The sequence below is a fragment of the Falco punctatus genome, assembly GCF_963210335.1.
Source record: "Falco punctatus genome assembly, chromosome: 1".
In the NCBI taxonomy this organism is placed as follows: Eukaryota; Metazoa; Chordata; class Aves; order Falconiformes; family Falconidae; genus Falco; species Falco punctatus.
Window position 1 is genome coordinate 125,046,024 of NC_137580.1, and position 14,134 is coordinate 125,060,157.

The 14,134-nt window shown below is 44.9% G+C and overlaps 1 protein-coding gene across 5 annotated transcripts in view; it reads left to right on the plus strand.

Annotated features, from left to right (window-relative positions):
• KCNJ16 (potassium inwardly rectifying channel subfamily J member 16) overlaps positions 1-6,769 on the plus strand; it is a 40,352-nt gene extending 33,583 nt beyond the window's left edge. For all 5 annotated transcript variants that reach the window (XM_080373915.1, XM_080373919.1, XM_080373916.1 and 2 more), the window contains one exon: positions 1,763-6,769. In XM_080373915.1, coding sequence (XP_080230041.1) covers positions 1,839-3,128 — 1,290 coding nt within the window. In that variant the 5' untranslated portion in view covers positions 1,763-1,838 and the 3' untranslated portion in view covers positions 3,129-6,769. The remainder of the gene's footprint in view (positions 1-1,762) is intronic.
• The last annotated feature ends 7,365 nt before the right edge of the window (positions 6,770-14,134 follow it).

The window sequence follows — 14,134 nt, forward strand, 5'->3', positions numbered from 1 at the left end:
CCGTTTCCAGTTTTTGTTTGTTGTTAAATATGACTTATAAAATGTTAGGTCAAGAGTCTTCAATAGACTAGGCTACGCTGTTTGTTTTAAAGCTATGAGTAAAGCGAGTCATATGAATGTTTCCAAAGACTGTATTCCAAGAAGTATTTTTGGAAACATTAATGTTGTGTTTTTTAATGAAGGCCACATTCTGAGGCTACGACACCATATGTCACATTCATTTCTGTACTGGAAAAAAAAAAAAAAAAAAGACAAGAAAAAAGAAATGGAAACTATGTTTGGCTTTTAAGTGTTTTTGGATTAGTGTCTATGCATGCTTGTCATTGTTCCTTGGATGAGAGAAGAGTTCTCGGTCTGTTAATCTAGTCCATCCAATATATATTACACTCTATGGGCCTGCCTTGAAGTGTGTGCAGTCATTTATACTCAGGCAAACTGAATGAAGAGCTGAGGAAAAAGTTTACCACTAGGAAACTTTTTTTTAATTTCATTTTCCATTAATATGTTGGCTTCATTGTAAACCTACCTCTGAACTTTTGTCAGCTGAAACCAGCTTAAAAATGGGAAAAAGGACTTGTCATTTTTCCATTGAAAACTTAACATTTTTTGGAATAATGACAGGTTTTCCTCAAAAATATTGGCTTTTGTTTCTTTCAGAAATATCAGGTAGAAGCATGATATATGGCAAAAATTGTGAGTTGCTCTAGCTGCGTACCCTGTAGCTTCTGACCTGTCAGCGTTTTGTGTGTTAGCAGTTGGGATATGGCAGCATGAGCTGGAGACCTGCAGGAAAAGGCATTTGCTGTATCCTACAAGTGATTCATCAGCATCCTGTAACTGATTACTTCAGCTAAGCCTTTCCTTTTTTATTGGATTCCAGTTGATGAGTTCTCAGTTTCTAACATAAGTTCTTGTTATTAGTCACTAAACGTATAGCCTAGCACTTCGTACTGCTGGAGTTCATATGGTTGCAATCTGCAAAGACATCAGTTTTTTTTCTCTGATCTGACAGAGGAATCTCCTAATTCACATCACTTCCTAAATTTGTGTCATCCACAAATTTTATTAACGTACTGCATGTTTGTTTCAAACTCATTAATAAAGATTTAAATACTTTTTGGCAGCCGGATTTTTTTGTTTTGTTTTGTTTTAAGGAATGATTTGAGAGGCTTCCCAGGACCTCAGAGAGGTTTCTTTTTCAATTGAAATGTAAATACTTTTCTACAAATTGAACAAATATGTCTCTGTAGCACTAGCCTAGTAAAGTTCAGTTCCATGACCAGGCATTTCTGGGCAATACTGAAACACAAACAGTGATGAATGATTGTGTGTTTGATACGTTTTCTGATTAAAACATGTTAGCACTTAATTCGCCTGTCCATGCTACAGAATTTTATGTACAAATGACAGTGTTTTCCTATGCATTTCTTCTAATGGAGGAAAACAAAACAACCGTGCAACAAATATTTACTACCTCAAATATTTGCCTAACTTTAAGGGGGTTCATGGCATTCCTGTGACAGTTCATGACAGCCCATCCAGATTTTAGGATTGATATGGACATTTCTAACTAGTTGAATTTTTGGCTGCCTCATATTTCCAGGCCTAAGTTTTTTCGCTATGTTTTTAAATGAATGTCAGAGTCTGTAGTCTTCAGAAAATTGCTCATGATGGCCAGAGAGTGAATATATTTAGATTTGGTGTTACACAGTTCTGGCATAGGACATTAAAACAAAAATAAACTTTTTCTTTTATTTCATAGATTTCCAATGAACAAAGAAAACAAATAGCCCCTGGGACCACAAGTGTGTTCTGTAAACTGGTGCCACGAGGCAACTATGAGAAAGATGACTGAACAGAGCGGGTGCTATAAGCCCGTTAACATACAGGGAAATAAGATCAGTTACCAACGCACTTGTCAAGAAAGCCCTGAAATGGGGATGAAAAGATTGCAGAAGCGATTTCTCCACAAGGATGGCAGCTGCAATGTGTACTTCAAACACATCTTTGGGGAATGGGAGAGCTATGTAGTGGACATATTTACCACGCTGGTGGACATCAAGTGGCGCCATATGTTTGTGATATTCTCATTGTCATATGTTCTTTCATGGTTGTTCTTTGGACTAGTCTTCTGGTTGATAGCAATCCAACACGGAGATTTATTCAATGATGAAGAAATAACCCCCTGTGTTGCAAACGTCCATAGCTTCACAGGAGCATTCCTGTTCTCCCTTGAAACCCAAACGACCATTGGTTACGGTTACCGCTGTGTTACAGAAGAGTGCTCCGTTGCAATCCTCATGGTTATCCTACAGTCAGTGTTAAGCTGCATTATTGATACCTTCATCATCGGAGCAGCCTTGGCAAAAATGGCCACGGCTCGAAAGAGGGCACAAACCATTCGGTTCAGCTACTATGCTGTAGTGGGCTTAAGGGATGACAAATTTTGCCTCATGTGGCGCATTGGTGATTTCCGACCAAATCACATGGTTGAGGGCTCTGTACGAGCTCAGCTTCTGCGCTACAAGGAAGACAAGGAGGGCAGAATGACGATGGAGTACAAGGACTTGAAGCTGCTAAATGACCAGATCATACTTGTTACACCGGTGACAGTCGTACATGAAATTGATAGTGAGAGCCCCTTGTATGGTCTAGATCGGAAAGCTCTGGCCAAGGACAACTTTGAAATCCTGGTCACATTTGTCTACACGGGTGATTCAACAGGAACATCACATCAGTCAAGAAGTTCATATGTCCCCAGAGAGATTCTGTGGGGCCACAGGTTTAACGATGTCTTACATGTAAAGAAAAAATACTATAAGGTGGATTGCTTACAGTTTGAAGAAACCACAGAAGTTTATGCTCCTCACTGCAGTGCCATGCAACTGGATCGAAAGGAGCAAGAATGGAACCGAAGCGAGAAGACACGGGAAAAAGAAGCAGAGACGTCAGCACTGGAGATCAAGCCTTTTAGTACTAACCAAAAGTCATTTAGTGCAGTTGCCCTCATCACCAGTTGTGAAGATCCAGAAGACCCAGTGACAACTATCAGTCAGCCTTCTGGAGCAGTTTCTTATCAGAAAGCAGCTGTGACCTTAAGTAGGCTGTCAATGGAGTCCCAAATCTAGCTTTTTACTGCCATGAAAATCACTTCCAACAAATTGTCCCATCATAGCTTTTAGAATATAAACAATGAACTCATATGCACAAGTATTTATATTATAAACCTCACTGACAGCGTGCCCACATTGTAATACATTGCTGAGCTGCTAGAAGAAGTTTCACACTGGTTAGCGTGGGTATCAGTAACAGATTAGCATTGGCACAAGAAAACAGCTCACATTTGGGTTGACTAGACAGCTACTGTACTTGAGCAAACTTCTTGTAAACTTTATTACCCTGCAGGGACCAATGTTGGACATACCCAGAGATAGATAATGATCTAGGCAGGGAACAAAACCAATGTAGTGTGCCCTCTAGGTCAGATTTTTCAAAGCTGCCTAATTTATTTGGAAAGCCAGTTCCCAGTCTCCCCAGGAGGCTCCGAAACTCCCCCGCAATCGCAGCGAACAGTGACTCTCATCATGCCCAAACCCTGATCCCCGGGTTACACTGGGGAATCCACGGGGATGTTCTTCGTAGGAAGGAGAGAACTGGCAAGAATAAGTGAACACACAGTTGCTTTGGACACCTGCTTACACCCTGCCTAGTGCTGTGGGATCCACAGTGGGATCCTGGGGAACTTTTCTCATTTCCGAGCCATGAGCCACGTGCTGTCAGCTGGCTTGGGGTTGCGGGCAGGTTTTTGACGTGGCTCCACGGCTGGGAGGGCTGGCCAAACTGGCTCCTTCGCAATGTGCAGAAATCAAAATGAGACCTCATGTTTGAAATTGAAATCAGCAAAATCAGACTGAGCCTCAGAGATCACGCTTTTAGAGAGAGCTGTGCAATATTTTAAATCAGGACACCTTTCATTTCAGAATGTCACCTTTGTTTTCCTTTTTAGTGTATTATGCTTCTTTAAAAAGACAAAGATCAATCTGGAGACTAAACAGTGTGATTTTGTTGAAACGAAATACGTTTGTTCATCTGAAATGACTGGGTAAAAATTATCCTTTGCAGAGAAATTCAACATACTCAGCTGTCAGATCAGCTTGGAAAAAGGGGAATGTTAATGTTTTGAAGTTCTCTGTGACATGGACATTCTGTGCTCTGCACATCTCTGCAGTTATTCAATAAGCAATATCTCATGATGCTTTTTCCCCCTGATGATTATGGTTAATTTGCATTGTATCTAATTACCATGCTAACGTAAAAATAATTATCTCTGAATTTGTGGTTACTTAAAATGGGATTTATCTCACCTGACCTCAGCCATCAAGAGATCGTTTGTCTACTTGCTGAGGCTCTCTGCGGTTACTGGAACTCTTCTTCTGTCTTCACAGGGGAGTTCATTCCATCTTACCCTGGCTTTTTAGGGAGCTGAAGGCAATAGGATGTGTTTATCCTGGAAATGTTCATCCCTTTCCATTTATTGTTGAAGGAGATGAGATGACTGTTGTGGAAATGCTGGCTAACTTTAGGCTGCTAAAATTAGGTCTGACGAGTCATCCACATCAGTCTGACTAATTGAACGTTTTTATGAGCTCATCACATTTAAGGAAGAAAAATAGCATGCTGAATCTTTTCCCTGAAATTTGCTACATATAGTAGTATTGCTGTGTTATTTTAACGTATCTTGCATTTCTCTTTTTCTAGCACTTGTCTTTGGATATTTGTGATCCCTTTAGGTAAAACCAAGCATATTAGCAAGCCTGGGGGGGAGATGGTTGTTCCAAAGCTCATTAATTAGCCTATTTTATATGCTGAATCATCAGCAGCATCACTGTAGTAGAAAACATTGTATTGTATCCTGGATTTGAGCACTGGCAGGCACTGGGGAAACAATCTAAAAACATGGAAAGGAGTGTAAGAAAATGTGTAAGGGTCTCAGTACTTACGTGGTGTCGGAAAAAACACCATCCGGATTGTATAAAATAGAATACAACCTTCAAGACATGTGAAGTAATCCTTCCGCACCCCTCTTTGAAAGCTCTTGGCTGGATTACCTTGTTCTATGTTGGGCACTGCACTTTGGGAAAGCCATGGAACAATTTGAAGGGAATCCAGAGATCTAGAAAACACGTCAGTGAGAAAGTAGGGAAATAAGGTGTTTCAGTCCAAAAAAGCGTTAGGAAGCAAAGAAACCGTTCTCAAACACAAAAATTGAAGCTCGGGAGAGAGGGACAATCTGTTGCCTGTAGCTGGTGGGTAGGAAGGAAAACATGGGCTTAAACTGAAGGCAAAGAGTTTGAAGTTAATTAGGAAACACTGCCATTAAGGCAGCAAAGCACTGACAGGTCTGTGGGGTGTGTAACCTCTGTGGTGATGGCTCTGGGGAGCCTGCTGGAGAAAACGACTCGCAGGAGTGATACAGAATGGTCAGATGTTGAGCTTTCCAACCCTGTTTTTCTGTGATCCTGTGATTTTTAGAAAAAGGGAATGTCTAACCTGAAATCTGCTTACCTGGTCACTTTACAAGTACTTACACCCATTCGCTTAATCACATAGGTAAAGCTACTCGGAGAGATGAGCTACTACTGAGATACATAATCAGAATCCCCAAAAGAACTTCAAAGGGTGCATATTTCAGGTGCTGTTTGTAAAAGCAGTTTCCCCTGTTGAGCTGTGAATCTCAGCTGCCTTCCCCTCTCCCAGTTATGTACTGTGTGAGCCTCTTGCGGTGAAAAAAATTCTTTCCTCAGAATGACTTTCCTGTAAGTGAAAGTACCAGGAGTCTGATTTAGCATTTTGTCACATGCTTCTTGGTACAGATACATATAAATATGTGAGCATGTAGAGTAATGTATGCATTGGCATATAAGTCAACCACTAACTGACGAGGGTCAGGAAGAAACTTCTCTCCTGGGCATGTTAATTCGTAACAGGCTACTATACAGTTTCTTCTACTTTTATCTACAGCATCTGATACCAGCCAGTGCTGGAGACAGGATACTGGTTGAACCCCCTGGTCTCAACCCATCTGGCTTTTTCTGGTTTTCTCTGTTTGATATTTTTATTTCATTTATCACAGTACAAAAACTAGGTTTAATAATGTATAGTAATGCATGCATTGCATTTTTATGAATACAGACACAGAAATAAAGAACATGCCTCTACCATACACCTTGTGAGAGCACATTTCACTTTTCTTCCCTTCAGCCACAGTTTTAAGCTTCCGTACCTTATGCGTTAAGAAGTCATGGAAAGATTTATAAGAGGCAGAGTCATCTTTTGACTTTAAAAGGTGCCAAATTACAAGAAAACTCCAAAGTTATGTATAGACTCTGTGAAAGCTTCTTAGCATGGACTTGGTTTGTTTGGAGGAACGTGCCAAACACAGACATGCACACACATGTGTCTGTGTTCCAGTCACACCCAGAGCTTGCACACTTCACCTGCAACCTCCTCACCCACTGAAGGATCTTGGATAGCACCAGGTGGATAAGGCAGGAATGGGCAAAGGTGTGGAAGGGATACACAGCCACACAAAATGTGCACACTCCTTCCTTAACTATCATTTAGGTGGTGCCTGACTGCGCTCCTGGGAGAGCTAGTTCTTGCATCCTCCTTGCCTAGGAGGGGACCTAGGAAAGACTTGAAGCACACTGGTGTGCAGCAGCTTTGGGTAAGTAGGAGAGAGAATATTCCTTACCCGTCTGCTTTTTCTAGATGAGGATGTTTTCCAGGAGTTTCCATTTGGGATTTTTTGTGTGTAGGTGGGGTTTTTTATGTTATTCATCCCCATTGCAGAGCTGACCCATGCAAAAGCAAGCAAGCCTCTCAGAAACCCAACAAAAGTAGTAACATGTATCCTCACAGCAGAAACACAGACCTTGCCCCTGGCTCAACCCTAATGAAATGGTGGTGTAGAGGATTGAAGGTGGGTTAATTAACATTGACAATATACAGCTGTGGGCTGGCTTCAGGGGTGGGGGTGCTGGCTGATGTAGATAAGGTGCGGCTGTGGCTGGTTCTGTTAAGCGGTTGGGCAGCCAAGGAAAAGAGAGGAGGAAGAAGCAGAGAGAAGAGAGGAGGGTCAGTCAGTCCAGTCAGTCAGTGAGTCAGTGAGTCAGTCAGTGTGCCCTGGATGAGGAGAAGCTAGGAGAAGGCAGCAGAGGCACTGGCATGAAAAGTATGTTGGTAAGTGATGGTAAAAGACCTTGTTGTAGCGGGCTAGTTTGGAGAGTGCTATGACACCACAGAAAGTGCCCACCAGCCCAAAAGTAAGTGTCTGGCTGCATTGTGGGCTGCTCAGTGAGTTAGGAAGCACAAGTACCCTCCTGCTCTTCCAGAGCATCGCATATGCTCCTTGGGTCTTCAGAAAGTCAGGACCTTGGGCTGAAGTTCAGCAGCTTCTTTCCAGCCACCAAGAGGCAGCGACCGGCATCTCCTTCTGCCTCAGCTGGAAGTCACTCATCCGGTTCCTGTCTTTTCCACAAAATTTACCAGATGAAGCAAAATTTTAACAAAGAGAAAACACAACCACTTTGCATTGGACTCCTTAATCCTGATTATAGCTTATTATTGATTATTACTGATAATTATAGATTATTATTGGTTATTTTCTCTTGGAAAGCAGCACTATTGTTCTGGGTCAAGATTAGTTTATGTCAAAAGGAATATAGTAAGATTATTATATAATTTATTTTTCCAGCTTTGCCTACCACTGTTCATTAAGGCAGCTGGCACTTCCTCCCCCATTATCATGTATCATTTAGTGCATATTTTCTGTGAAGTCGATTTTCAGATGTGGGACACGACATATTTTGTTTGTCCCTTGTTTCTTCCACACCGTGCAGGAGGTCTGACTCGAGCTGCCTTCCTGACCTGCAGTGTTACGGTTACACAGGGACATTCCCCTCAGGAAATAACAGGTACTTTTCAGGGTAGCAGAAGTGTTTGTGTGGGAAGAAAAAAAATAATATTGCCTGTAAGCTTTTTTTAGCTCTTAAATCTTTGCTGGTTTTGAGCTGGGAACCTGTAAACAGAAGGAGTTGGTGTCTCTGCGGTGGGCCCAAGGGGCCCATGTGGGGAAGCATCTGACAATAAATTCACTTCCAAGCAGACAAGGGGAAGCACGACAGAAATGAAATGAGAATGAAACCAGGAGCAGCTACAGTCTTAGTCTGGGCTGAAAAATGTGAATCGGTGTTTTCATGGGGCTTAAAATCACAGCACAGGAGCTAATTCTGGGATTTGAAGCTTTTCTTGGGGTCAGTCCCTGCGGCTGAGGAAATGCTGGGGGAATCAGATAAAACATCCAGCAAAACCAGTGTGGAGTTGGATAATTCCGGTTCGGGATCATGTTGCCCCCTGAAAGTGAGGATTTTTTGAAGCTGCCACCTGTCAGTTGGCGTTTGCTCCATGCTCACAACACAAACTACCCAGGGCTATCGGAACCGCCCGAGAATTCCCGGCTCAGGTGCATCCCCCAGACCCTGCGGGTCCCTGAGCCCAGCACAAACCCAGGCAGGGATGCTCCCAGCCACCTCCAAACAGCGGCCAAGCTTTGCATTTTCCAGGCCCTACCCACCACCCCAGCGGCCTGCAGCCCCCAGCCCCGCACCAAGACCATCAGCCCCGCAGCCCCCAGCCCCGCACCCAGACCATCGGCCCCGCAGCCCCCGGCTCCGCACAGACCATCGGCCCCGCAGCCTCTGGCTCTGCAGCCCCCGCTCCCGCAGCCCGCGGCCGCGCCGGGCACTTGGGCGCCACCTGGCGGCAGCCCGAGGGGAGGCCGCGCCCCCCCCCCCCCGCCGGGTCCCTCCCGTCCGCCACGGGCTCAGCTTTGCGCGGTTGCGCAGCCGTGGGGATGGGGGGTCCCGGCGCGCTGGCCCCAGCCAGGGGCTCCTGCTCTTCTCCAGCGGCACGAGAACCTGGTAGCGAAGCCCCGGTGCCGCCTGCCCAGCCCCGGCAAAGCTGGTAGCAGCGGTCAGGCCCATCGCTGCCTTCCCAGGCTCCAACTCAGAAAGAAACAACCCGACTCAGAAAGAAAACGATTTCAGTGTAAAACCTGATTTGACACGTGCTCCATCCAGTTGATTTATTCTATATCATTGCTTTTTATATATAGAAGCAAAAGCTGAGAGGTTGCTGGGTTTGCCAGCTTAGGTATATATAGCCAGCCAGAACTGGCCGCGCTCCACCAGGAACTTTTCAAATAGGGCAATGATCTATTTGTGGCCAAAGATCCTTACTTCAGGAGGTATCAGTGACAAGAAGCAAAAAGCTGCTTGTTTGTTTGGGCCAGGGGACATGTGTGCATGTAGAAAGGCAACACTAACGTTTATTATGTAAAACTACACACAGAAGAGCTCCAAAATAGAAATGCCTTAATAATTATCTCATATTCAGTGCCATGTCCACTTCTGAATGCACATTTTCCATTGAACAGCTTCGTGCGTTCTCTCACGCATGGGAGTAGCTCCAATTAAACATCTGCTGAACCATCTATATCATCCTCCTCCTTCACATCCTCTCTTCAGGCTCCCCTTCGCCGACGCGGCTGTAGGAAGCTCCACAACTGTCAGGCAGCTGGTCCGCTGTGACTACTGGGCATGGTGCTTGTTCCTCGTGTTTCCCCATCTTTGATCACAGGGTGTCTCTCAGACTTGCCTGACAGGGAAGGGACTATTTTTGGTCTGATGTTCATTTGGCACGATTCCTGCTTGGTCCAGGTGCCAAAATGAGCTGACGGCCTTTATGTGACCGTGGTACGAAAGAGCAGTGGAGAGGAGACCATCCCAAAGCTTCCCCAGTACCACTGCTCCGTATGGTGGCTCAGTGAAATGTCTGTGTCAGGCATCTCCAGCACAAATCTTGACAGAGAAATGCTTCGTGGTGACAGCCATGCCCTAAACGGGGCATGAAAGGTAGGAATTGGGCGTAAATGGGTAGGTCTCTTTTCCGATCTCCAAGTGGAAATCAAAAAAGACCCTGGTGAGTGTACCCAAGGGGTAACCTTCCTTGCCCACCCAGGTCAAGGGCCTTACTCATGTTAAGTACATCTGACCCCACCAATTTCAATGGAACACTTTCCAGAGTGACCTGTGATAGGATGTGAGTCGGGAAACAAAATCTGGTAAGTACTTTATTGCAGTTCTTGGAATTACTCACCGTATATACTGATTAACACCTCCTCTCTTCAGTGATCACTTTTTCCATAGGCAAAAAATCCACCTTTCTTTTGCCACTTGTTTCACTTGAGAGGGTACAGCAGAGTGCCATTCCTGAGTTGGCAACCCCTCCCATTTCATCCCTCTTTTTTTTGAGAAGTACCAGGTAAAGCTATTAAATACAATCACACAAAACATCAGCCCTGCACACCTTTACACACCACCAGCCCTTTCCCAACGCCCTCCAGCAAACCTACAGCTGATAGTCCAGCAGTCCCACAACCACCGCCCTCCTTCGGTATGGTGTGGACCGAAGATGTGGAGGGGTGACCTGGAAAACCTTATACCGGTGTTAACAATACTCAGGAAGCTGGGTGTAAAGCTCCAGCGGGGAAAATCGCAGTATGTGAGCACATAGCTGCACGTGTGGATGTGGGACCCAAACAGCTCCCATCCCTTTCCTTACATTAGCCTTAAGAAAAGGGGATGGTGCCTGCCAATTCCATCTCAAGTTTCATCCCTCTGAAATATGTGCACTTTCACCAGCTGTATATTTGGCCCAGGGTAATTACTGTAGCGCTAATTTTACCTGAGATGATGAAAGCACTGGAACAGCCTAATCATCTAAAGGGAGGTGATACTTACAGCTGATTCAATCTCCTGGGTCCTTTTCTGAGCAAGGAAGTCATGGCTTTGACTTGTAGATTTGCTCCTTAGGGAGGCTTCTTCTTACAAGAGTTAGCTGAAACAAAACTGAGGCTAGAGAAGAGCGAGGTCAAGGATACTTGTGTGCTGGAAAATAAAAGCACTGAGTACTGAAGTGTTGCCTTGTAGTAAATTACCTTATACAGATTAAATTACTCAAATAGATCTGCTTCTTTTCTTTTCTCTCCTGTGAGAGAAGCCACTTCCAGACACCAAAAGCACAAAGATGCTTGAAAGTCTTCATTTCTTTCTGGGCCTTCCAAAAAGATTCAAAGTCAATTGACATTTCTAATGAAGATTCAGAACAGACACTTATTCCATCCAAACCAGTTCAGCTTGAAAAAATTACAGTGAAGTACGGTCAGAGGAAAAGCAATTTGCCAGAGCTTGAAGAGTGTGAATAATGCAAAGCAAACAGCTCTCTGCAGCATTCACTTGTGCTTTCAAGTACGCTCACCTGAATTGTGTACCCATCCTGACTTCACCTGGAGGTTCTGGAGACCAGCATCACAGAAGGTGATCAAGGAAAGATGAGCTGGCTGGTGATGTCTAACTTCTGTAAACTTGGAGGATTTTTTCGTGTTTCTTTTTCTTTTTTTTTTTTTTTAACAAAAGACCCAGAAATGACTGGCATTGCTGGCACTCGGTCCTGAGCACTGGATTCACCCATCGGGAAAGATGAACAAAGCCAGTCCGTTGTGCTCTGCTCTGGTCTGTTCTGCAAAGGGGTTTTTTTGATGTCACCTTTGCTGTCAGAGAGCACCAGCACCTTCCAGTGCTGTAACAAGTGACATGACAAGCTGCTGTTCATTTTCTTTATCTCTTTGTCTCTCTGGCTCACTCTTTACTCTTTGCCACTGGCTGCCTCTACATGTGATCCCTGGCCTTTGTCAAATCAAGATAGTCAGATCCTGGTGGTGAATGTGCCCTCTGCCCGAGCCCCTTGCTGATGGCCTCAGCACGCATTCGGCTCCCAGGTTAAGTGTGTGCTTAGATCAAAGTGAAACATGTATCCAGGCACTGCTCTGAATACAGGTTTGCTGGTCTGAGGTCTTCAGGGAGGGTGGGCTGCTGCCTGTAATCAGCCCGTCTTCTTCATGAGCGATGGACCAGCGACATGTTTCTGCAGATCGCTTCACACCAACAACAAACTGCAGAAAACCCTATGGCTACAGGCTGGGAAGGGGCTGGCAGGGAGCCCTGCACCCCCACCCCCACCCCCCACCCCCAGGCAACCTGCTCTCTGCAGGCCTGAAGAGCAAGCACAGCCCTGGGACACCGCCGGGGGCCTGGGACCTGTGATGCCACCAGCAGACCATGCTGTCACCAGGTCTCACCGGCACTGTGGCCTGCAGCAGCTTTGACTTTTTATGAGTTTCCATACTGATTTTTTGATAGTTGATGGGAAATGGCACAATCCTTTCCCCTCCAGTCTCTGTCACAAGGTTGCTTAATAGAGTTTGGGCATTAGCTCAAATAATACCAGAGGATCAAAGCCAACTTTTGAAGTATTAGAGAGATTACAAAGAAAAGCGCGGCTCATGCCTTCTGAGGTGCAACACTTCCTAGTGCAGAATAAGGGAGAGCCTCCTTCTGTGGCCATCCTTTCCCTCTGTCTGTGCATCTTGATCAGGCCAAACCAGAGCACAGGACATGCAGTTTGGCCCAAATTTTAATGCAGGATGCCCAAGGGATGGTGGGGAATCTTTCTTCCCTTGTGCATCTGCATAAATGAAAGGCAGAATTTAGCCTGGAAGCAAGAAATGGCATCAGAAAAGCAAATAAGCAGAATGAGATCATGATAGCAGAAGAAAGGAAGCTGTGGCATTTGCTTGCCGAAGATTATTTCCTCTCTGACGACAGATTTTTCAAATGACAGAGGTGTTTTAGTGGGTGGGCCTTGGAGGGCTGGTCCAAATAATCAGTCAAAAACAATTATCAGGAAGTTTAACCAACAATTTGAGCTTGGGTTGGTTTTACTCATCTGTTCAATTTTAGTTTTGAGGGAAATTTAGGAAGGTGCCAGCTAATTTAATTTGTCCGCCTCCTTCCCAGCCACACAGGCGTTACGAGCAGGGCTGGCCTGTCACTTTGTGCCAGCGATCTGCTCCTCTGATTGCCCGGGCGACGTGTCTGCTGGCCAGGCTGTGTTCGCCCAGCTTGGCTGCCTGGCCGGGAGGTGCAGGCGTGGGCAAGAAGGGATGCTGTGCTGGCTGTGCAAGGTTTCGGGGCTCTCCCAGCCAAGGTGGGATTGCTCAGCACCAGCACCTACTGCTCAAGGACCCTCTCCGGTGCACCTGCAGACCCTGGTACAGGAAACGCTGCATTCAGTCGTGTTGATGGTGCTTTGTCACACGTACACACATACAGTCACGCGGTCCCCTCTCAGGGAGAGGTCTGCACCACTGCCATCAAGATGGAAGTTCACGTTTGATGTAAATAGGCACAGGGCTGGCTCCTCAGGAAACCTACCCTTGGTTTCTACCATGTTTTCATCCCACAGTGGCAAATGATCTAACTGTCTGTTTTTAGCAAAGTTTATTTGCTTTCCAGGAGAGAAAATAAACTCTGATATTGTCGTTTACCTTGTGGCCATGGACTCCAGACAAATTCTTAGGTTCTGGTACAAACTGATAGAAAACACTGAGGACGTTTGCATCTAAGCTAATATACTAAAATAAAAAGTGTAAGAAAGTAAGGAGAGCAGTAGTTTGTGTGGCGTTAACACAAATCAGATATTTCTGAGTTTATAAATGCATTTTTCACTGGAGTGGATACAGTGATAGGTAAAAAAGTACAGAGATAATAAATGACTGTCAGCAGAAATGCGATATGCATATTGCAGTGCAGGAAGACCACGTAGGGTTTTAACAGAGGTCCTCTGAGTCACTTCTGGGTATAGTGTTCTGCTGTTGGAAGCAGGATTCATCCTGTACCCACATATTTCACATCATCTTTCTCTCAGGAGCTACCAAACGTCACCCGAGAAAGTCAAACTACTCAACTTGAATCACATTGGTGAACCAAGTTGTGTGGTACAGATAGGTCAGTAGGAGAGTTGCAGAAAAGGCATGTACTTTAATTTTGCTTAGAAAAGGCAAAAGGTTTCTAGCTCTTTCTAGTGCAACTGACTTTTTATTCTTTCTTGCCACTCCTTTTCCCATTGGAAATTTTCCACATTTCCGCCTATGGTGGCACACGCACGGTGACAG